Below are 24,393 nucleotides of genomic sequence, written 5' to 3'. Positions count from 1 at the left end.
GCTGGAACATTACGGCGCTCGGCGAGGAACATTGTAACCTGCAAGGAGAGAAAAGACACAGGTTAGCAATATAAAAGGCGAAACAGCGCCAGGCATCGCACATTACTCACCGGACAGCATCACGCACACCATGCTTTCGCCTGCCGGCCAATGCTCATCTTCAAACTGCATGACAACACCAAAATACTTTTCCATACCTAAAAGGAAAGAAGCAAGACATTATTATTCGAACGAAACGGAACATAAGAACTGCATATGAAGACTGTAAAGCAGCAAATGTATGGAGTCGCAGCAGGCCTGGATTCCCACAAGGGGGCTTGGACCAGTGAAGTAACTTGGTCGCTGCTCGCCCCCACATCTACGCGACCCTGCCACGAGGAGCAGGATGGAGAATCCACCTTTTACAATATTAAGGTGAGGAGAAGGCCCAAGGGGGAGGAAGGAGTTGAGGCCAAGGGAGGTGGGAAAACAAAGACTATCTGGTATTGAATCCAGCTCTCCTATATTGCAGACCCATCTTTAACTAGAGGCATTACCTAGGGACTGGGAGAGGATTCGAGAGTGCAATTCACCCAACCAGGGCTGGGTGGTGTCCCCGTGGATACCAGGTGAGCGTAACAGTTTGTTAGTTATTTGACCTAAAGTTTAGAGTCTTGTGTTCTTCCTTTGCACTCTAGTACATCATCAGTGGCTTTGCCGAAAAGAACATTGGGCTCAATGGCATATTTACCAAGGTAGCTTGCGTCTCTAGCTTGAACCCTGATTGGTGTAGCCAAGTGTGACGTTTTAACCTTATTAGTGCCAAGGACGAGGTATCTCGTCCTTGGAATTCCCTCCCTGTTGCCAAGGACGATATACCTCGTCCTTTTCGACACTCTGTTTTGTGCGATCCCTGCACTGCAGGGATCGCTCAAAACTGTAATCCAATCCCCGGGCTATGTGAGGGGGAGGTCCCCCTTCACTTCCCGTGGGTTGGATTACCTTCAATTTCACGTTGGTGTGCATGACGCACGCCAACATGAAATTGAAAGTAAATTCACTGCGGCAGCCATTTTCGGCTGCGGCGGTGAAGCGAGAAGGTAAGAGCCCTCCTCCCTCTGCCTCGGTCTCCGGCTGTATTTCAAGCCGGAGATCGAGGCAGGTGTCGTTGGAAAGGGGAGATTCTCCCCTTTCGAACGATACCTTGCGTGACAGCATTGCTGGTCACGGATCGGGCGCAGAGCTCGATCTGTGGCCAGCAATGCCACTGGACCACCAGGGATTTGTTTTGGGAGCGGGGGGACGGGGGGCTGCTTACTAGGTAAGTGGCCCCCTCTCCCCCAATTCCCCCAAAGCATGGCGCCACGGCTGTGGAGACCCCTGGGGGCAGTGATAATCTGCCCCCAATGGTGAGTATGAAAATAGCCACCAGGGATTCTTGAAAAAGTGGTGTTGTTGGAAAGGGGAGATTCTCCCCTTTCCAACAACACCATTCATGACGGCATTGCTGGTCATGGATCGGGCGCAGAGTGCTCGATCCGTGACCAGCAATCCCACTGGACCACCAGGGATATGTTTGTGACGTGGGGGTGGGGGGGGCTGCTTACAGTAAGCAGCCCTCTCCACCCCGGCCCCCAAAGCATGGTGCACATATCTGATAAACCCTGGGGTCAGATGGCTGATCATCTGCCCCCAGGGAAGGGGGCAAAATAAAAAAATAAAAATAACAAAAAAACTGGGGTGGGGGTTGCCCCCCTTGAAAGGGTGGTGGCCCTCCCTCTCCCACACCAAGTGGAAATGGGGGGGGGGCACCCCTTGTAGCCCTCCCTGGGGGCAGATTTATGCCCCCAGGCAGGAGTACATGAGGTGGCCCCCCCATCCAATTGGGGGGTGGAGGAATGGCCTACCAGGAATAGGTGTGCAGGCCCCCCAAAGGATGGGGCCTGCAGGTTAGGGCCCCCCTGGGGGCAGATGGCTGATCATCTGCCCCCAGGGATGGGGGCAAAATGAAAAAAAGAAAAAAAAACCCAAGGGGAAATGGGGGCACCCCTTGTAGCCCTCCCTGGGGGCAGATATCTGCTCCTAGGAAGGGGCATCTGCCCCCAGGGAGGGCTGAATGAGATACCCACCCTGCATTTGCTGTGGGGGGGGGGAAGAGGGTCACCCCCCCCATTACATTAGAAAATTCCCCAGCGGTGTAGGGTGCCCCTCAACCCCGGCTAAAGTGTAGTGTACCATTTTGAATTATTTTCTTTGTTTACTAAATTTGCCTTGTCGCAGATGGGCACATTGATGTGCCAATCTGGCCCTGGGGTGCCCAAACCTTACTGCCCCACCCACTGGGGGGCCTGTGCCACAATTTTTGGGGGCCCTCTCCTCCCCACTCCAAATGGAGTGGGGGGTGTACCTCACGCAGCCATTTGTAGGAGGCCCAGGGAAGCCTGCATGAGGTGCCCTCGCCACCCATTTGGGGTGAAGGGGGAAAGAGCCCCCAAAAATTGTGGAACAGGCCCCCCAGTGGGTGGGGCGGTAAGGTTTGGGCACCCCAGGGCCAGATTGGCACACCAATGTGGCCCCCTGCGCCAAGGGGAGTTGGGTTACCAAAGGAAAAAAGGGAAAATGGTGGAACGCATTTTAGGGGGGCTGTGGGGCACCCCAAAGCGACAGGGAATTTTGTAATGGGAAGGGGTGTTGACAAACCGCAATGGAGTGGGGGCTAGGTCATGCAAACCCTCCCTAGGACCAGATATCAGGGGCGCCTGAGCCCATGGAGGGGTGCAGGACAGCCACCCCCTTATCTGCCCCCGGGGTGGGCTACATGAGATGCGCCGCCCCTCCAATTGGGGTGGGGGTGGAGAGGTGCACCACCCTTCACATTAGAAAATTCCCCAGTGGTGTAGGGGGCCCCTCAGCACCCGCTAAAGGGCAGCCTGCCATTTTTAATTATTTTCTTTGTTTACTAAACTTGCCTTGGCGCAGAGGGGCACATTGGTGTGCCAATCTGGCCCCGGGGGCCCAAACCTTACTGCCCCACCCACTGGGGGGCCTGTCCCACCATTTTTGGGGGGCCTCTCCCCCTCACCCAAAATAGGTGGCAGGGGTACCTCATGCAGGCCTGCCTGGAGGCAGATATCTGCCCGTAAGAAGGAGCAAATTGGGTTTCACTGGGGGGGTGAGGTTCAGTAGACCACCAGGGATGGCTTACAAGGGGGGGCATGTTTGAAAATGATTTATTTGTTTTTGCTGGTGTGACCGTAGGTAACATGTTTTTTGTTTTGTTTACAGCTTTTTCTACGCGAGCAACTGAAACGTTATGCGAGTACTGTTTTTTTATTATTCTATGGTTAGGGCCCACTGTCAGTGGGGTGGGTGAGACTGGGGCTGGATTGTTGGTGGTGTGGGTAGGAATGGGCTCTCTGGGCAGATATGTTGGTGGGTTGGGACACAATTGCAGGGGCAGGCCACCAATTACCCCCCGTGCGAGCAAAACATTGGTGTTTCCCTGGGAGCGTATCCCTCCCATGTGGGTTGTCCGTGTGCAAGCCCAGGCTCCACCTCTGGCTGTGCTATGTTACAGATGTCACCTCCGGGGAGGAATCTGGATCCTGCCGTGGCTCCCTGGAGCTGCTGCTGTGCTTGGGGGACGGCACACCCACATGGTACATGGATGTCCAAGGCCAGGAACATCACCTCCAACCGTCCTGGAGTTGCAGCTGGTCTGCATTACAGCTTTTCCCTTCGGGGAGGTATTGGCACACTGCTGGGACTCCCTGGTGGGGAGAAGCTGTAACGCAGGGCAGCCAAGCTGCAGCAAAGTCGGCTGTAATATCCCTGGCCTTGGGCACCCGTCTCCCAAGTGTGTCTTTGCCGGGGGTTCTGGGTAATAAATTCTGGGCCGATTTGCGTAAGTCAGATATCTGCGGATTCCCACGGGTGTCGTCTTTTCAGAAATGCATGGGGTTCCCTGTTTTCGTTGCTGGCTTCGACACCCTAGGCCCAAATCTGTAGGTTGCCCACATGAACAAAATGTGCTGTGCCGAAAGGCTTGGGGTTACCAGTGGGTTACCTTTTTCCTTTTGCGCCCCTGTTAGGTGCACCCATACATGTGAGGTACCGCTTTCATCGGGACACGTGTGGGGATGCAAGAAGGTAGGCCATGTGTTGTTGGCGGTGTGTTTCAGTGGGTGAGCCGAGTGAAATGTGCGGAAAATGGGTTTTTTTCAGCACATTTCGGACTTTGCCGGGGTGTCTGGGTAATAACATCTGGGCCGATTTGCGCAAATCTGACCTCTGCGGATTCCCACGGGTGTCTTCATTTTGGAAAGGCATGGGGTTCCCTGTTTTCCTTGGTGGCTTGGACATCAGAGGCCCATATCTGTATGGTGTTCCCGTCTGGAAAAATCGTGAAATTCAGATGTCTGAAAAGACTTCGGGTTAGGGGTGTGTTTGGCTTTCCCCTTGGCGCCCAGGTAGGTGCACCAACACATGTGAGGTACCGTTTTCATCGGTACACGTGTGGGAATGCGGGAAGGTATAACATTTGTTGTGTTTGTGTGGTTTTCATAACGTTTTGACCCATTTGCTGGTGCCCTTTGTCACACAACCCTTTCATTTCCCAAATGTGCCCCACATTTAGTCGCTGCTTTAGGCACCCTACACTTTAACCTGCACAAGTCACCTACCCTTGAAAAGGTCTGCCTGTGCTCTTTCAAAAATTGTATGCTTGCCGTTCCTCACCACATTGGTTTTCCTGATTTACACATGCAAAGTACGTCTGTTCATGCTGTAAGCATGAAACTCCTGTGTACCATGGCTCAGTGTTTGGCTTGTGGTATTGCTTGTTTTGTAAAACACTACATGAAATGTGTGCTTTCCTAACTGCAAGAGTCGGGGGAATGTAGCGGAGCATTGCTTTTCTCAAAATTCATAGAAGCCATTGCTGTACCAAGCCAACCATGTCTATCAGATACCTTTTTTTTCGGTCATTTTCCCGCTTTTCCCTCAATCTATAGCATTTTCTCCAACCTAGTTGTTGCCTGACCTACGCAAATCACCCCTTCCTAAACTTTGAATTATGTCTACTTTTCAGAAATGTATGCCTTTCTGTCCTCAAATTCGGCTTTCCTACCCTTTTCTTCCATTCAGTCCATACATGTCCAATTGGCAAAAATGGCCAAAATCGTCTACCTCTCACAAAACTGTTGATAACCACATCAAAATATAATTTTTTTTGTTTCCACTCACCCTGTTCTTGAAAGCCTGGACATTGGGGAATTAAACACAGCAAATAATTTGTTTCTAACTCTTACAAGGAAAAAAAACACAGGCTTCTTTGTACATCATTTTATTGGCATTTTTTGAAAAAATACAACATATTTGCCCTTTTTGCTTATTTTGTCTCTCACCCCCCTACAGCAACCTAGGATTCCTTGGTGGTGTTATGACCGCCTACATGTTGGAAAAAAGGGGCCAAAGTTGGCCGAGATATCTCATGTAACAAATAAGTTACAAGGCATTGAATGGCAACATACTGACATCACCAAAAAAGGCCTTGGCACTGGGGGGAAAAACCCATGACAGCTAAAGGGTTAAAAGTGTACCTTCTGCACTGTCTGTTGCATCAAGGTTGCTCTTGAGAATGCAGTTGCCATCATATTTGCCCTCAGACACTAATTTTAAAATCTGGGATTTTAAGGGCTTAGGAAAATTATCAAGTTGTTGTTGGACAGTGTATAGCTGGCCGATAATGTGGTATTGTTCACACAATGCGTGTCTGATATGCTGCTGATGCAGCCACTTTTCTACCCAATGTAGATCGTTTTTTGCTTTCTTTCTGAAGGGGTGCCTCTGTGGATGCTAGCGTGGTACCTGCCCTCTTTCTTGTGTTTATTACAACTAAGGATTCTGGTTTTAAGCTGTCCATTAATGTAGATGGATCTGTTGGAGCAAGCTTACATTTTTTTCGATCCTAGGGTTAACGGCTCTGAAGCCCAGGAGACAAAGTCAAATGCCAGCAATTCTAAATACAACTGTGTTGTATTTATGATTGCTGTGGCTAAATATTTAAGTCTCCCGTGCTCCACCGAGCCTTGGGGAGCTGGGAGACATAAAAGAAAGTCCAGGCAATTATGAATACTTTGCCGGCCAGTTTAACCTTTGTGTTTTAGCAGGAGGTTGCCATCCACCCTGTGGGTCTGTAAATTGGTCAGGGTGCAGTCCATAAAGTCTACAAAGCATGACATTTCTTTCATTGCCCTCTCAAACTTTTCTCTAGTCCACTGACTAGTGCTGGGGACATCTTGAAACTGAAAAGGAACCGTGGGATCTTTGCCCCGAGAATGTAAAGCTTCTGTTAAGGTAGACGTTGGGAGGAGTGCAATGTGCGTCTTTCAACGTGATAAGGGTAGTGGAAAGATCGGTTGATTTGTTAAGCGTTGGCTTTAGTTTTGACGCACCATGGCACGAGTCGAGTGTTGACGTTTTTTGGTGTGCAAAAGAACATTTTTTTTAGGTGCAATGTCTATTTTGCTCATCATTTGTTTAGATAATGTGTCATGCAGCGATCGAGCAGGCGAGGGCCCATAGGACAAAGGACGCTTCGAGCTAGAAAAAGTTTTCCTGCTTTCTTTCGACACTGCATGGCCGTGCTTGTCGGACAATTTAGTCGAACAGCTAGGGGTTTTGCATTTAGTGCAATGGGCATGTGTGCCTTTGTCGCCGAGTGTGGTCACCATCTCAGGACCACCGACCTGCTTATCAGAGCGGGGACTGGCACCTGGGATTCTGATGAACCCATATCGTCTTTGCCAACACTATGTGCGCCGTAGCTGCCTCTCTTCGGAGCCTGTTGGGACACCAATAGACACCCCGGCCAGCACGCCGGTAATGTTTTGTGTTTAAAGAGTTTACACGATTTAAAGTGTTTCTCCGTGCGATCTCTACAAAGTTTATGAATGCACACACGGTGCATGTTCTTCAGGAGTATTTACGGTTGCAGGATGGGCAAAATTTGAATTGGGTGTTTTTGATTATTAATGTAAAAGGCAGCACAATGAATGGAAAGGGGAGAAAAAGGAAAAGACATTTCCTGTGTACAAGAATATATGAAAACCCCCACTCTCCATACTGTAACAGGCCGAAGCCATCGGTCGTCCAGAGGCGATGATCTCCAGTCAAATGTTCAGATCTAAAGCCGTTTGTCGAAAGCCGCTGAAGACGGTTTGTCGAAACGATAAGGAAGTGAAAGCGCGAATGGCTAATAGTTTTGAAACATTTTGTAATAAAATGGCATTAGCCAGGAAACTCCGCAAATAGTGACTGACTAAGATAGCAGAAAAAAAAACAATCTGGACCAGGGCGCGTGAAGGACCATGGTTACAGTACATGTCACACAAGGTATAGTATTACAAACACGCCCAGACTAGGTCGCTTCTCAAATTTCGAAATTAAGTCATGCAATGCTCTGCGACCACCACTAGACGTGGGCCTATGCATAGCATCCGATTCTAAGCAGATCCACACGCCTCAGAAATTCATTCTCTCTCTCTCTCTCTCTCTCTCTCTCTCTCTCTCTCTCTCTCTCTCTCTCTCTGATGGTGTGCTTAAAAACGCTTGGAAAAACACAACCACCTATTAGGCATTGCTGAAAGTTCAACTCTCATTTAGAGGCACATAGGCAAGGCATTGTGGTATGATTGTGGTTCTGGGCTCTGGAGAATAGCATGCCTCTGACTGCAGCCCATCTGTCCGGGAAGGAAAACGCTCTAGCCAGTGCACTGAGCTTAGTCGTCAGTCTCCCATGAATGGCAGCTGCCAGGAAGTTCTGTATGAGATTTTCTCCATCTCGGGTACCCGCCAGGTGGACTTCTTTGCTTCCAGCCTAAACAGGAAGTGCAGGTGGTTCTGCTCCCGGGAATTGTCGGGAAGCTATGGGAGACACCTTGAGGGCCAAATGGGACTTCTACCTGCTATATGCATTCACAGCGATTCCTGTCATTCCACTGGTTCTCAGGACACTTCTTTTCGGGTCCACAATGATCCCGATTGCTCCAGACTGGGCCTGGAGAATGTAGTACCTGGAGTTGATAGACATGGTTATCTGCCCTCCCCGACGTCTTCGGCAGAGGATGGACCTCCACTCTCACTACAAGAGGTGTCCCCTAAACCCGACTCTCCGCAGCCTAAACCTACATGCCTGGCTGCTGAAAGGCTGAGGTATAGGGAGTGGGATTTGCTGGAGGATGTTCTGGATGTACTCCTATCTGCTAGGAGACCCACCACCAAGTCCATTTATGGCTGCAGCTAGCAGCCATTTTCAGCTTGGTGCCAGGAGAGGGAACTGGACCCTTTTACTTGCTCCAATTCTCTATGTTGGAATTTCTTCTATCTTTTGTCTGGACGGGCCTACAAATTGATATGGTGAAGGGAATATCTTGCCGCCATTTCGGTCTGCACGAGGACCTCGGGGCAGGGGTCCTTTTCATGATACCCTTGTTCTTTAAAACTGCTCACACGTAAAATGACCTTTCTGGTTGCTATCACTTCTGCTAGACGGGTGAGTGAGCTACAGATTCTCTCTGTTAATCCTCCCTACTTGCTTTTCTCCAAAGAGAAGATAACAGATTGTTAGACCCTCCTTCCTTCTGAAAGCGGTTTCTGATTTCCATCTCTCTCAAAAGATCCATCTACCATCTTATTTCCTCTGCCTCACCCTTCCAAGGCAGAGGAGCATTTCTATCAGCTACATCCGGTGAGGGCCCTCAAGTTCTACATCTCTCGGACAAGAGAGAACAGGACTGATTAACAAATTTTGATTGGTTACACGGGTGCCAGAGCTGCTATAATCAGGCTGGCAAGGAGGTCCTTGAGGGTCTAGGGTTCACTCCACGAGAGGGTTGGCCCCTACCTCGGCTCTGCAATGCAGAGTGCCTGTTCCTACACATTTGCTAAGCATTACTGCTTGGATTCTGTGTCTGGTCAGGACGCTCCTTTCAGCAGAGCTGTCCTTCAGAGTTTTCTGGTTTAGGTGGGGTTCTTGCTACCCTCCCTGCTCCATTTCGTTGTGCTGCTTTTATCGTAGGTGTGGAAGGAAGGAGTCCATTAGAAGGACGACTTACTTGCCTCTCAGTAATGTTCTTACTGATGGGCGTAACTCCCACGGATTCTTCATTGCCCTCTCTACCTTCCCCTCTTGAGGTAGCTAGTACAGCTTAGTTCTGCAGTTGCTCAGCGTCAGTTAGCGAAGGAAAAAGGATTGAACTGCAGTGACGATGCGCAGCACATCTATATATTGTGGCCCCAATGTCATGTCTGGCGCGTAGAGGTGTCTGGCGGAGCCGACGTTGTGTCACTCTGCACCCCTTTGGCAGCAGAAACGTTTCTTTTTTTTACTACTTGATTTAATTTTATTACAATTTTTCCAAGTTAATTTCATCAAACCCTATTAAAAAAGAAAAAAAAAGCAAAGAAAACCAGTTAACCAATGTTGTGTGGATCATATCCCTAATGTTCTCAAATTAGCCCAAAAGGGAGTTCCAACGTCACTAGAGTTAAAGTCTGGTAAACAGAATGAGCAGGCCAGATCAGAAAGGACGAGGTGGGCAAAAAGAAATAGAAAGAAGAGGTCAATTAGGGAATCCTTCCAACTGTCTGACTTCCTGCCACCATGATTACACAGTCTGACTCATTTTCTCGTTTCCATTTTACTCTTGTTTTTGAAGATCCACTTTTTGAAGAAACTGCACCACTGCTATGACGTAGCAGGTATTTTCTCGTTCTATTAAACAATGCCACCAATCTTCTTCATCATAAATCAGCTGGTCTTGAAAAAGGTGACCCATGTGAGTGTTCCTTTCTTTTGTCAGACCTGTGCAGGATAGTAGCAAGTGTCTAACTGTTTTCACTTGGTTTGATTTGTTGCAGAATCGACAGTTGTTTGTAGGCGAAATCCCTCTTATGGCCCTGATTTCATTGGTCAAGAGTAGGATCAAATGCGCCTTCATGAAAATATTTTGCAGAATTTTATTGGGAAATGTTTCCATATATGCCTGTGATTCATGTATTTGCTTCGTTGTTTCTGATAAATGGGATGTCAGTTTGTATCCAGATGCCTTAGATTGTGTCTGTATCCAATCCCATTCTTCTAATTTATTTTTCACCTTAGTTGGATTTTGTCTAAGCTTTTCTTCCGTAGAGTTCATCTCTTCTAGTATAATCTGTTTTTTCTGCGCCCAGTCTGTCAGTGTTTTATTATTATTTCCTTGAATTTCAGAATTAATGATTTCAAAATGTTCTGTCCGATCTGACATGATTGTTTTTCTGTATAGCATCATACTTTTTCTGTCTACCGTTGCTTGCAATGACAGTATACTCAGCTCTCGACGTATTGGTGCTGTTGGGAGTCGACATCGGAAGACCCAATACACGGCGCCAAAATTAGCCTTCCATTCTCAACCAGATTTCTTCTGGGATCATTGGCTTTGCATCAGATCCATAGGTCAAGGTAGGGACAACCTTTGCCTTATAGAATTGTATGATCAGTGTCATGGAAAAGCGACATTTTTCATCAATTGCTCTTGCTTGTGCCAATAGTTTTTGGGCTTTCTCAAAGAGACTAGCTTGCATATTTGTCTCTCTTAGGCTGTTGCTCAATATCACCCCTAGATATTTAAATTATCTTACGTGTTCAATCTTGGAGCCCTCCTGATACCACTGCAGTTTTTCATTTTTTCTGGTTGATTTTTCAAGCGTCATGACTTTTGTTTTTATTGATTTCCAAGTTGTTCCTGATGATATATTTCGCCAAGTTATCTAGCTGGCGCTGGAGGCCAATCGCGGTTTGATCTAATAAAATCAGATCGTCCACGTAGAGGAGACGAGAGACTTTAACCCCTCCTATTGCTGGGAGAAAGGATCTAATGAATTCGGAGTCCTGGAAGTCCGATAAGTATGAGTTAGATTCGGGGCGAGGGGACACCCCTGCTTCACCCCTCTTGCTGTTTGAATTATTTTAGACAGGGTGCCTGCTTGATTCAACCAAACTCTCATTGATGTATTCCTATGCAGGGATTGTATTGGGTCCAAAATCTCCCTTGGACATTTCTTAACAGAGTTTCTCCGAAAGGATTTTGCGGTTGACCTGGTCGAATGCCTGGACCAGGTCAACAAAGGCTACAAAAATCCTGGGGCTACCTTTCATTATCCTACCCTTCAATGCACTTAGAAGGAGGATATTCATTGATGTTCCTGCATTCTTTACGAAGTCCGATTGAAAAGGGTCAGCAGAGCCTGTTGCTTTAATCCACTCTTGAAAACGATCCAATATCAATGAGCCAAAGATCTTACCAATAACCATCCAGTAATGCTATTGGTCGGTAATTTCTTGCGTTGTCTCTTGGTCCGCTTTTATAAATTGGCACCACTATTGACATTGTCCATGATGTTGGTATGGATCTCGTTTCTATGCTTTTTAAAATGACCTCGTAAATAAAGGTAGCCCAGTCTGTCGGAAATTCTTTCAGATGTGCATCGGTAAGGCCGCCAGGGCCAGGAGCACTTGAGGTATTTCATTTTGAGATTTTCCCCATCATCAATTCCATGTCACAAGTTTGATTGGCTGCTTCTTGATGTAGAGAGGCATGCATAACTGTTTTTTGAAAGAGCTGATAAATGCTCGATCCAGACTTCTTCACCAACGTTTTGCAGCAGGTTATTTGGGTCTTTCGCTGTTTCTATCAGTGATCAAAATTCCCTCGATTTTCTGCCACAAATCACTCTTAGCATGTTTTCTGCATCTGTCTGATACAGTTTTGCTCGATGGAATCTCAGCCAACTATTGTGTGTTTTCACTGACATTAAGGCCTTTTGTATATGTTCCACATTTTTGGTTTTTGCTGCCAGTCGTTTTGCTGTTCTTAATTTTCTCATTTCAGCAACACCATTTTGTCATACTAGTGACAGTTTGATTTTTGTGTGGCATTATTTCATTTTTTACTTTTTATTTGGTAGTTAGGAGAGGTTGATATTCAATATTTGGGACAAGTTATTCATGGTTTGTAGCAAATGAGGTATATCTGGACGTAAAATTTTTAACAGCATTTGGGGATAATCTTAGGGGTGTTCTGGCACTGCATTCTTCTATTGCTGCTTTCATTTTAGTTCTTATCTCACACCTCGTTTTCCACTTCATCATTAGCAGATTATGATCGCTATGTTCAGTCTGAACTATTGTGATAACTGAGATATGAGGGAGAAATTCTCTAGACACAGAATAAGACCGCTGTTTGGCCCTCTCTCTCCCAAGTTGGCACCAATTCCATGTCCCTCTCCAATATCATATGGAGATTATGTCAATCTCAGGATACCATCAGGGAAAACCACAACATACCTCTCTCTTCAGTTGGTGGCATAGTTCTGCATGTACTCTTGATTCCCAAGATTTTAGGATAGGTCAAATTTAGGTCACTGCATAACATTATGTATTTAGGTTGGAGATCTGTGTATATTTCATCCTCGATGTTTTCTGCCATTTCCATGAATTTCTCATTACTCATGGCTAATGGATTCCAATATGTATTGATTATGATCATATCATCACCATCGTCATCCTTTTCTAAGGTCTCTTCATGTCTCTAATTTAACAGGAGCACTTGGAAAAATAGACTTGAAACTAGTGTTTGTACGAAATGTAGTTCACGGCTTGATCGAATTGCGTTCAGCAATCCTGATGGTCGTCCATTATAGGCCTTTCGAGGCTGGCGAGTTGAAAGTCTCATAGCCGTCCAAATATGGTTTTTCAGTTAGCCATATCTCTTGGAGACACAGGATGTCAAAGTTGCCTAAGTTGACATTGCTAGGTCAGAGTAAATGACTAAAACCTCTCATGTTCCAAGAGCCCAGCGTTATTAGGCCTTGGTCCAGGGGGTGGTCTTCCACCTCTGCTTTTTTCCCCCCCTCAAACCATTTTTGACATCTATGAGTGGCTATCTTCTGACTGGGTTGGCTAAGGATTCTGAGATCCATGGCCATTTTAAGTGATCTTGAGTTTGTGGTCGTTTATCAGGAATGCTGTTTTCATCCAATTCAGGAGTTGGATTTGCATCTGGTTTGACAGTCACTGTTAATTTGAACAGCGTACCTTTTGGCTCACACCCTATGTTCAAAGGGTCTTCAAGGATCTTAGTTTCTCTTCTCTTCTGTTTCCACGGATAATCCTCGTAAGGCCATGGATTTTGCTCACTCTCCATATTTGCCTTTTCTTCTCGCTCTAAGTTTGTTGTTTGTATATTTTGGCAGGGGTCCATTCGGGTCTTTGCACTCTTTTCTTTTGTCATGTTTTTATTCATCTTTCCAAGTTATTAAATTTGACTCAGGAACTGGGGGCACTTTGTTTACACTAGATCTCACATTTTGTTTAGGTTGTTTTAATTCCGCCCCCTCAGTGGCACATTCAGTTCGGTGAAAGTGTATTAAAAAGCTCTCCGTCGCTGCTGACAACATTGTTCGGACCACCAGAGATAGGATGTGGAGATATGCATTATCCAATCTCCCCCTAGATCTGAACTCTACAATTTCTACATCATCTGTGCGGATAGGCCGCAAGTTTAGAATACATTCAAAAAGAGTCATGATGTTTTTTCAGCTGAGAATTGTGTCTTCTTGTCTGCCACCAATTTGTTCTAGTTTAAAATTATCAGTGCTCTTGATTTTTTCACTATAAGGAAGGCGTCGTCCCCTTTGCTGCTCCTCACATTCTTACTTGTTCTGAACTCTATAAGATAGTCTCGGTCAATCGATTTCGGGCAATACTTTCTCTCTCATTTTCTGTTTCAATACTGATAGTATTTCCAGTAAACTCATCCCTTCTTTTACTCTACGGGCTTGTGTCATGACGTAGTCTGGTTTGACTTCTACCTAAATGCTCCGTAGATTTTACAGGGTGCACTTTGATCCTTATTTTCCCCCATTAGTATTTGTTCTCTTTGTCCCAAATCACATACTTCCTTCTTTTGCCAGTTTTTTGCACCTATCCGCCAAGGTCAGAAAAGTCAGTGAGTTCTTGTTATTCATAGGTTGATTTGTGGCTAATTTCTGACAGTTTGCCATCTTTGGTTTGCCTCCCGAAGGTAGCCTAGTCAGTTGCGATTCCGACTCTTCCACTGAATATTGTGATAGGTCCATCAAATCTATACTCTCCTCCGATTATTCTGTTTATCGGGGGTGCGTTCCTCTTTTCAGAATCCTGACCTTTAAGGGGAATGTCCAGAACATTCGGTCGAACTTCTGGTAACATTTTCCTTGGTGCAAGAATAGGTGTTCGTTTGTGAAGGCATAGAGCCCTCTTGTGGGTCACTGGTTATCATGACTAATCTGTCTAATGATTTATTACACCTTTTTGGTGAGAACATTGGGTAGTTGTCTGTCACTTTGTATATTTCCATCTTGCTTAGATAGATGGGAGTGAGGGTGTGAAGTCACCACTTGCTTATTTAGTTCCAAAACTAGGCACCCATTTTTCTAATTTCTTGATCGATATAATACATTTTCCACACACTTCCATGATGTATTTCTTAGGGGCTCTTCCAGTTGTGATTCTATCACTGAGTGTTCATTGTTTTTAGATCCGGACTTGGTTTCTTTGCTGACATCATCAAGTTGTAAGGGATTGATTGTACTCTGTCTCAAATCTTTATTAGACTCAGAGGTTGTCTGGGTGTCAAGGTTTTCAGCACTCTCAGTACTTGACTTGTTTCCAAAGCTCCTGAATCTGTTACTTTCAACACTTCCCTTTGCTAACCTATATCTTGTACTTTTTTTAGTTTCTAATGCAGTGATGTACCCTCCAGATATATACATTTTGTATGCATCATAGCTGTCAGTGTGGTGTGGTCTTTCAGGGCGTCATTGAATGCCTTGTATATTTACTAAACAGGGGCAATGCGATCATCACTGCAGACATAATGGCAAAGATGTCCAGTTTTTTAGTGGGAGTCTCCTTGCCACAAGTATGAGATTTTCTATTCGAGACTGGTGACACCGGTGGTTGTGTATTTCGAGGGTTCTGGGCATTGTTATTAGAGATCCTCGGCTGCTCCAAAACACTCTTGTCCCCCCTGTCGGGTCAATGATTTGTTGATTGTCAAGTCCAGTGTCATCGTATCTGATCTTCAATAGTTCTAGATTCAGAAGGTGGTCGAGTGCTGTCCTGGGTCGTTACGTGAGCTAGAGTTCCATTCTTAACTATGGGCACAATTTCTGTAAAGATGGTCCGGTCCTTCCGGACGTCCTGACTGTTGACACAAAGAGGTGAGTTGCCCTTCTCCAAGTCAGAGCTATGTTGATGGTTATTCGCCTGTTTATGATTAGCGTCCTCCATAATGTCCTCAACTACTTGTAAGGGGGCTGTTGAGTTCTTCGCTTGAATATGAGGCTGGTTCCCTAATAACTTGATTGGAGGAGGTGTAGTGTCTGTAGTTTTGTCCTGGATAGAGTGCCTCGAAAATTCAGTGGGCATCTCTGATGCACAACGAATACCAGACCAGGTAAAGCCCTGTTTATCAGATCGCTTGTGACTGGTTTGTGGTTTGAACGTGATCTCCTTACAGGATTTCTGTGGAGAGTTCCCAAAGTTCACCTGGGCAGAATTGCAATTTTTCAGGAAAAAGTATGGTAATGAGCCCACGGTATGGGTGCCCATTGTTCTTTGGGAAGTAATCTTTCTGTATGTCCTCGTTTTTTCCATCATTTTCGTCGGTGCATTTTTTTGGATGGTTTTTGATTTATGCGGTCCCTTGAGTTTACCCTGTTTTTGCAAGGGCTTTACGCTGTTCATCACTTTTGCATGGAATCGTTTTCTTGAATTTTGTCCTTCCTTTACGAATTGGTTTTCCAAATCTGTAGAATTCATAGAGTTGCACAAATCGTGTATGGGGTTGTTTAAAACCTCAATGTCTACGCTAAAGTTACTCGTTGGGACTTGAAAGTCTCCAGTTACTTCCTCTCCTCATGATGGATTGAATACATTCAAGGGGATGACTGGGCTTTGCAAGTCCTTTCTGTGAGGTAGTGCGTGCATTTCAATTTGAACCATTGTTGATGGTTGCCTCATTTCCACATTTTGTTCTTTTGTTCGATTGACATTGCTTTCTTTTTGTTTCAGAGTGTCACCTGGTATATTTTTTCCACCAGTATCCACATTCAAAAAGCTCTGATTTTTTGTACAGTTGGATTTCCTCCGATTCCTCAAAGTTTTCAGCATTTTGTATCGATGAAACTTGTTCAGGTGCTTTTTCACACTGCGGTAGGCATATTTCTTTCAATTCATTCCTTTCACCAGTGTCTGTTTCCTTCAGCGCAGCGTCAGACTTATAACTAGAGGGGAGTGGTGGGGCCAGCGTGTCTCCTGACAAGCCGGCCCTCTGGCCCTCTTCGTCATCATGGATCACCGCGTCGGGGCTCGGTGGAGTCCCCCGCCCCCCTGCACTTCTCCCCCTGCCGTACTGCAGCCCAAGCCACTCTCACTATCATGCGCCTCCAAAGAGTCTAGTAGGTTGTTGGTAATTTTACTTTTTAGCGAGTGCGCAGTGTGAGATCGTAAGGGCGCGTATGTAGAGTCGCAGGCAGATTTAAGGAGGCAGGCAAAGTTGACTAAGAGTTCTGAGGAATTCAAGTCTTTCCTACCTGTATCATGTTCTTCACTTCTCTCAGCTGGCGAATACATGATCTTTTTTTGCAGATAAAGGAGGTTTTAGCGGGCTTCTATGTTCCAGCCTGTGATCTTCACCACGGGGGCGCTGGCTGTGTAAACTGCATCCTTCATCTTCCGAGCTCCGCTTTCGCACCATTGCTGCTATAGACTGCTGCAGACTGCAACTCAGCAGCCAAATCTGCGGCAGCTCCGCGGCACAAAGAGGTTTTTAAAGTGTCTCCTCCTCTTTGCTATGAAGGTAGTAGCTAGACTACCAGCACACCAAGGCTGAGTGAAACAGAGTTGTAGGGACTGCCACAGACTCCAACTCAGCAGCCAACTCTGCTTTCCTAAGAGCAGCTGGCACTTGCAGATCGATATCATAGATGAGGAATAATGTGTGGAACATCCATCAGAAAGAACATTCCAGAAAGGCAACGTTATGAAATATTACTGATCTTAGAAAAATCATTTAGTAAAATCACTGAAGGAGTAGCTCCTATGGGAATTTTCAAAGTGCTCCGTATTTCCAGAAGCACGTCTTCCCAATATTTTCCCACATTGCACATGACCAAATAGGATGTGTAACATTCTCCTTTTGTATTCCACATCTCCAGCAAACATTTGCTCTATGGGGTTTATTTGGTGTTCAATACTTTGAGACATTTTTAAACACACTTCTCACAAAAATTAATTGTAATCATTGAGTACTTTGTGACTATGTTTTAAGTTTTAGTGGGCCACCGTGGCTACGCACAAATTGTAATTTGGTTGTAGGTAGTTTTAACATTTTAGAAGTGAATAGAAGAGTAGGATGCTGGGTATTTACAACTATTTTATTGCTAATATAGGGACTTGTATATTGTTATAGGGACCTGTATATTGTTTGACTATATTATTTGTAATACTCATCTCTACAACGCTCATATCTCTACAGCAGAATATACTTAAATGCTAATCAAGATTGGGATAATTCATAATGTGTTTCTATTTATAAGTATAGAGGTCAATATACTTCAAGTTCAAATATTGTGGACTTGGTGATAAAACTGTCTAGGAAAAATGTTCATAGCAGCTAAAGTTCATCATACAGACAAGAGTAATAAGCATTGATAGGTAGATACTCTAGAGGAATACCCACAATATTGCAGTCCAAATGTTAGCCTGTCATGTGCTCAGGAGTAGTAGTTTATCTTGCATCAAGCGCAGAGGACCAACTTTCTTCGGAGATCTGCTCTCTGCTGAAAAATGTGCCACATCCCGAGGCGGGCATTTAGACTGCCTTTAAGGTAGAGCTTAGGCTTTGCGACACTGATGTTTTTTATTGCCTACGAGTCCTACTAACAGTAATAAGATTGCAGTGTAAACTACATAAATCACATTTGTGTGCAATAGGATTGGGGGGATATATTTACCCACTCAGCAGTACTTCCCCCACATCACCAAGCTGCACTTCAGAAGAACCGGCAAAATGGCTGCTCTGGCTCCTGTGAGCACCATTGCCTCACACTAAAACTGCATTTTGCAACGACAAAGATGCAAGCACCACCTTGCCGAGCACATATTGGGCGGGATGGAACACGGGGGCACCCTGAAAAAGCCTGCCAGTGTGTTGCTTACATGTACAAAATAAGAGTGAAAAAGCAGCGCTGCTTTGCTGCAAGACCAAAGTTCCCATTGAATAAGGGACTATTTCACATTGAGAAAGAGACTGCTGTGATGCTATTTTCCTCTGTGTTTCATGAAACTACTTTTATTAATAAGGCCGTGCCATGCCCATCCATGCCCACATTGTGCTTCGGCAGAAGCCTGAATGACAGGCTCTGTGCCAGCCAAATCTGAGAAAAGCAACAAAAGCTTTACTTCAGCTGCACAGAAAAACGCTTAAACTTTTGCTACAAAATGTCAAAAATCACTGCTTGAAAAGAAATGTCAGCTTTCTGTGCGCGTGTCAATTTCATGGAGACCTTTGCCTTGTACAGACTGCTGCATACAAGAGACTAACTATGGCTGCAAAACAATATTGGGAAGTCAGAGGGAAAAACCGAATTTGAAAGGAAAACGCTAGCAGCTTGCACCACATGTGTCAAAAATGGGCTTTGGCAAACCAAAGAAGAAAATGCCTGTTTTAAAAGTACTATGTTGAATAAAAATGTATCCTTGTCTAGCAATGTGAAAGGGGATTGTGCTGTGAAATACATGTATGAGATGGTTTTATTCAGCAGGTTTTATTCTAATTCAGAGCAAAAATAAATTTAAAAAAATTAAATTGCATTAGCACCCTGGGAGAAACCAGCCCAAGATCGGTTTCTGCTTGGGGGGATGCTAGCAACAGAAGGCCATTCACAGTAGATCCTAACACACAAGTGTTAATTGCTACCTTTACAGACTTTGGTCTGTGCTCCAGGCTCTTACAATGGAACTTCTGGGACAGCAACCTGTGAAGTCATAAACCTTCAATCAAACTGGGAAAACCCCTCCACAATGGGCTGAAATGACAGTTGGGGGGTAGCTGAAGAGAAATAAATGGTTCCAGTGAAGGACAAAGGATGCCCATTTGTTTCAAAGACTATTTTTTAAATAAAACTTGTAAGACCTATCTTTGCAACAGGACTTCACAAAAATGTAAAGGTTATACAGTTTAAATATGATTTTCGTGGCTTTCAAATAAGATATCTTGGCTGTCAATAGCATGTATGGGACATGAAAGCCAAAAGAATGTGAATAATGGGGGAAGGACATATGATGGAATGTTAACAATTAACAGAAATAGGCCCCATGATGGTATGTACACAAACCTAAAGTTATAGAATTTTAGGCCGAATGTTTCACATTAAAAATGACCAAAGATTATTAGAAGGGAGAAACAACGTGTTACAGACTGCGGAGCTGGACTGGCATGTTCTGCATAAAATACGTAGCCTGCTTATGTAATTTGTTAAGATGCCCCAACTATAAAAATGTGTCATTTATGGCAAAACCGGATTTTGGCAAAAAGGGCTGTGGGAGGGCTTTTTACCTCATAAAATGCAACCTCAAACTGGGACTCCTCCTCGAGAAGGCGATTAACTTAGGCTGACCTACCAGAGTCTTGGAGGTAGGCCTAGCTCAGTTCTGTCCACCAATAATTCTGTGATGTCACCAGGCTCTAAATAAGGGGAGGTTGACAAAACTCTATAGACTCTTCCTGAATTTCCTGCGCTGGTGTTCGTGATCTTCCACATTCATCTTGCCAGACTCCAGATCCCACTGAAAAGCCAGAGCATAGCTGATCCTATCCCAGCAAGGCTAAAGCATTACTGACCATCCCAGCAAGGTCTCAATCCTGAAACCCCACTAAAAATCCCAATACCCAAAGGGAGAAGCTGTGGTATTTTTTTGGGAAGCATCCTGAAACCAGCCTGGCTTTTGCCCACAAACTGCATACCCGCTGCCACCCTGCCATCCAGTGACCCGAATTGCCAAGCTGTACTTACCATCCGGTGACCAGAATTGCCCAGCTGTTTGCTGTAAGGCGTGTCTGCCGTGTGGTGACCAGACCCAGTTGGCTGTCCCAAATTCCAAACCCAGGCGTGGAATGTGAGCATCTCCTCATCCCAGAGAAACACAGTCTTCCCCATCTTGATCCTTTTGTCTTTATTCCACTTTCTAAGCAATCCTATCCATACCTTGGTAGCTTGTTAAAACTGTTAAGAATTATCTGTGCACCCTGCCCTTGACTTTCTAAGTGCGAGCGTCATCTCTCTTTTTATTTCTGTCTGGTGTAAATCATAAGCCCTTAGTCATATTTAGAGTAATCAAACTAATTTCCAGTTAAAGTTGAGCGCTGTGGTGACAAGGTTGACTTTGCGAATCAACTTTGGAGTTTACTGTGTCACTCTAACAATATAGTCTAGATAACTTAGTTTAAGTCAAATTTGCCTTTCTTTCAAAAACGATTTTCTTATTTTTAACTGCTCTATTTTCCTAAAAACGAACCTCATTCTACCTTCCAAATCTCTCTCAATTCACCACATATACCCCTCCTTTCACCTCTATATTGTCTGTGTGATATACATCTATCCCCCAGCCCACAAACTGCATTCCAATTCAGTGTTTTTCATCCGTTTAAAAAAAAATGTTTTTTGCATTTAAAACTGCTTCTGTGTAAAAAACTTTCCAACGTGTGATTTGACTGCACTGGGTTTTCAATTTAAAATCTGTTTTGTGAACTGTATGCTTTTGTGATGCCTTACCTTATGGTTGCTAGTGATGTAACATCCCTGATACCGTGATAAAAAATGCACAGCATTATTTCAAAACACATATAATTATCAAAAACAGAATGTCATTTTAGGCCTTTGCAAGGGGTTTAATTCTGTTTGCTGCCTCTTATCCTCGACTACCTGCTGCTTCTTTCTATCCACTCAGAATTAGTTGATTTGTGAGTTCAGCGAACATTGCAGAAGGAAACCTTAACTTGCTTCCATTCCCATTGTAATTATCACTGCATTGGTGATTGCTGCCCAATTTTAAAATGTGTGATTTTTGTTAATTTTCTAAATAAATAATTTTTGGATTTTTCACCAACCGGCCTGGTTCCTGGTCGATTGTGACCCGGGGTATTTGTAAAAGGGGGTGTGAGACAGGTCGGGTATCGGTTCAATTTGAATTAATTGAAATTTAAGAGAAAGCATTCCTATTGAGCGCCACATCACGGGATTAGACCAAGTGTCCTGGTCCGGTGTGTGATGCCCGATTGCTATCCTTAACAGCATAAACAACACCTGTTCTCCCAATTTCTATGGCATGCATACAATCATCAAATATTATGCAAAAGATCATTTTGAAACTGCTTCCATGCTTGTGTAATATAGCATTTAACACATACCCTTGCGTTCGGGGGTCCTCCCACTGAGTTGTTTTCGTGTTGTGATTCACAAAGTACACTCTGTCATTAGAATCAACTCTCCTTTCTATAAAGAAAATAGATTGTCACTTGCAATTTGCATTACCAAAAATAACTGACAGGTAACAAAATGCATGGTCCGCTTGAAAGCTTATTACAGAAAAATTACAGAGTAGTAATATAATCAGTGATACAATCTTTCCTATGTTCTCTCGCCTACTAGCCCAACTAAATATTGCTTGAGGGTGAATGTCTCAAAGTCATGTTTTGGGTTTTCCTATCTTGCCAGTGTAGCAACATTTTCCAAAAGAGTACAGCATAAGGGATGCAAGTGTTGAGTTAAATGTCACAGAGCAAATATCCTTGGAGAAAACATGTAGCGTGGTCTACTGTTTTTTGTTAGTCTAATCAACTGGGATGTGTTTTTTTAAAAACACTTTATTTATTATATCACACAGATACATCAAACCTTATGAGCTTGTCAATTGAGCCATTTATACATTAGTTAACACAGATGATTACAAGAGATAAAGGTAGAGGGAGACCCACACGCATCATAACATTTCCTCTCTTTTGGCTTTATCAGCAAGGTATTGTTTATATATGGACCATATGTTTTTAGGTCTCGTAGCTACATGCAATGAGTCAATATATATTTCTTCGTTGTCGTTCGCCCATAACATGTCACTATCCCAGTCACTCTTAGTGGGGGGGCTTTTGCTTTTCCATTTTAATAGTATCGCTCTCTTGGCTACTAATAAACTCACGTTCAATAATTTCTGCCAGATTGGGTTCATTTTCCCTGTAACCCCCAGTAGGCACAGCATTGGAGACCATTCAACAGGTTCCTCAGCCATGTCATCTAATACTTTGCAGATCTCCTTCCAGTATTTCCTCAGTTGTGTGCATGACCAGAACATGTGGTAAGTGTCAGCCGTCTGAGCCACATCTTGGACACTGACCCTCAATGGTTGGATATATACGTTTCTGTTTGACTGGAGTGTAATGCAGTCTATTTACAATCTTGTAGTGAATCAGCTTATATCTGACATTACAGGATATAGATTTCGATAAAGTGCATATTCGCGACCAATGGTTATCAGTGAAAACTTGTCCCAGGTCATGCTCCCACCTTTCTTTGGCTTTATTTCTCTCTGGTGGGAGGGTTTGAATGATGGTCTTATAGAGTGTTGATGCTGTTACCCTCCCCTTCCCGGCAGTGAACATATATCCCAAGCCTAGGTTTATAGTTGGTTCAGATGGGAATTCAGACCATGTTTTTGCTATGGCTGACCTCATACAGAGGTAGTGCAGCTTATGTTTCGGAGTATCTCCTACTATGTCTTTTAGGGTTTCCCATGTCACGAACTGCTTATCCCGGAAGACCTGACCCCAATGCATAATTCCTCTTGCGCTCCATTGTGTCGCCACTTCTTTGTCCATGGTGGTTGGTACGCAGTGGGCACCCAGATTGGCATACTGGGATGGTACAGTGTTTCTGTGCCATGTATATCGACTATCTGTCATGATGCCTACCCCCGGAGCACCAGGCCAGGCCCAGCACCCCCAGGAGTAGGCATCATGCACCCGGGTAAAAGCCCAGCGGCCCCCTATAGGGGCTCTTTGGACTCTGGCCTGGCGCCTTCGGCGCCAGGCTCATGTTGGACCTCAGTCCTGGCGCCATAGGCTCCAGGCTCATAAAGGAAGGTGTTTTGTGCACTTACCTGTTGCAGACCATGCTGCAAGATTCAGGCCTCCCTGAAACCTGAAAGGGACTATTTTTTCATTGGGTCTATTTTGCCATTCGGGCGTGGCCAGGGAAGGATACTTACCTGGAACTACTTTGGGGGCTATTTAAGCCACGCCCAGACAGTAGCTCACGCTTCGCGTTGTTCTGCATCCAAGCAGCTGAACGCTCACCGTGTCTGCTCCTGCATCTGGTCTCCAGCCACGCCCGCCTCGATCCTGGAACACCTGTAAGGAAAAAAGAGAAGAGAAAGGTGAAAACCAAGAATTTTATCAAACCTCTTACCTGCATCCGGAACCTTCACGTCAGCGTTCCTGAGAAAAGACTTTCATTTAAAAGCACTGCGTTGCTCGCTGCAGCGCCGCGCTTCACTCTCCTGTCCTCGGGAGTTCTTCTGGCTCCACCGCGACTGTCTGCACCGGTCGCCACATCTCTGCGCCTAGGGGAGAGAAGAAGAGACAAAAGGTGAGCAGAAGGAACATATGAGGAAAGCCTAATTTTCCGCCATAACACTTACCGGCCTTCTGTTGGTGGAACATTCCTCATTTCGGGTCGGCGCCGCTTCGTTGGCAGGTACCGCACCCCGGCCCCGATGGGGAAAGGACAAAAGACATTACTGGAGGAATATAAAGACATTAAGAGGGATCGCCCCCATCTCTAACTCCTGAGTTTACCATCGGCAATTCAATCTCTCAACGCATCGCCTCCATTCTGCACCTGAAATAAAGGACAGATCACAGGTTAGGAAGGCAACAGAAAAGGAGGCTCAACACTTGAACTTTTGTAATCTTCATACTTACGGCGTTCCGCTCGGAAAAGTCAAGTGGATTTTGCCAGCGCCATTCTGAAAACCAGTGAAGTAACTGGACAAACACGCGCCCCTGCACCAGAAGCAGGATTGAGAGTTCATCCTTTCAAACCATAAGGTGAGCTTCAACCAGGGATTTCGGAGGAAGTTAGAGAAGAACGAAGAGGGCAAGGGGGGAGCAAGCACACTATTCTGCAGACTGTTAATCCCCTTTCTCATCTGCAGAAGGATATTCCTACGGGCCAGACAAGCACGATTTGAGGGTCCTGTTCAGTCGGTGTTCCGAG

At 45.1% G+C, this 24,393-nt stretch overlaps 1 protein-coding gene across 2 annotated transcripts in view; it reads right to left on the bottom strand.

The window, feature by feature from the left end:
• Nucleotides 1-24,393, bottom strand: part of WWP1 (WW domain containing E3 ubiquitin protein ligase 1) — a 2,181,222-nt gene that overhangs the window by 1,102,744 nt on the left and 1,054,085 nt on the right. For both annotated transcript variants that reach the window (XM_069621301.1, XM_069621302.1), the window contains exon 12: nt 21,534-21,618. In XM_069621301.1, coding sequence (XP_069477402.1) covers nt 21,534-21,618 — 85 coding nt within the window. The remainder of the gene's footprint in view (nt 1-21,533; nt 21,619-24,393) is intronic.

This window comes from Ambystoma mexicanum, chromosome 5q (assembly GCF_040938575.1).
Source record: "Ambystoma mexicanum isolate Mex_15411 chromosome 5q, UKY_AmexF1_1, whole genome shotgun sequence".
NCBI classification, from domain to species: domain Eukaryota; kingdom Metazoa; phylum Chordata; class Amphibia; order Caudata; family Ambystomatidae; genus Ambystoma; species Ambystoma mexicanum.
Note: the sequence above shows the minus strand (reverse complement) of the source record. Positions and strands in the feature narration are given on the sequence as shown.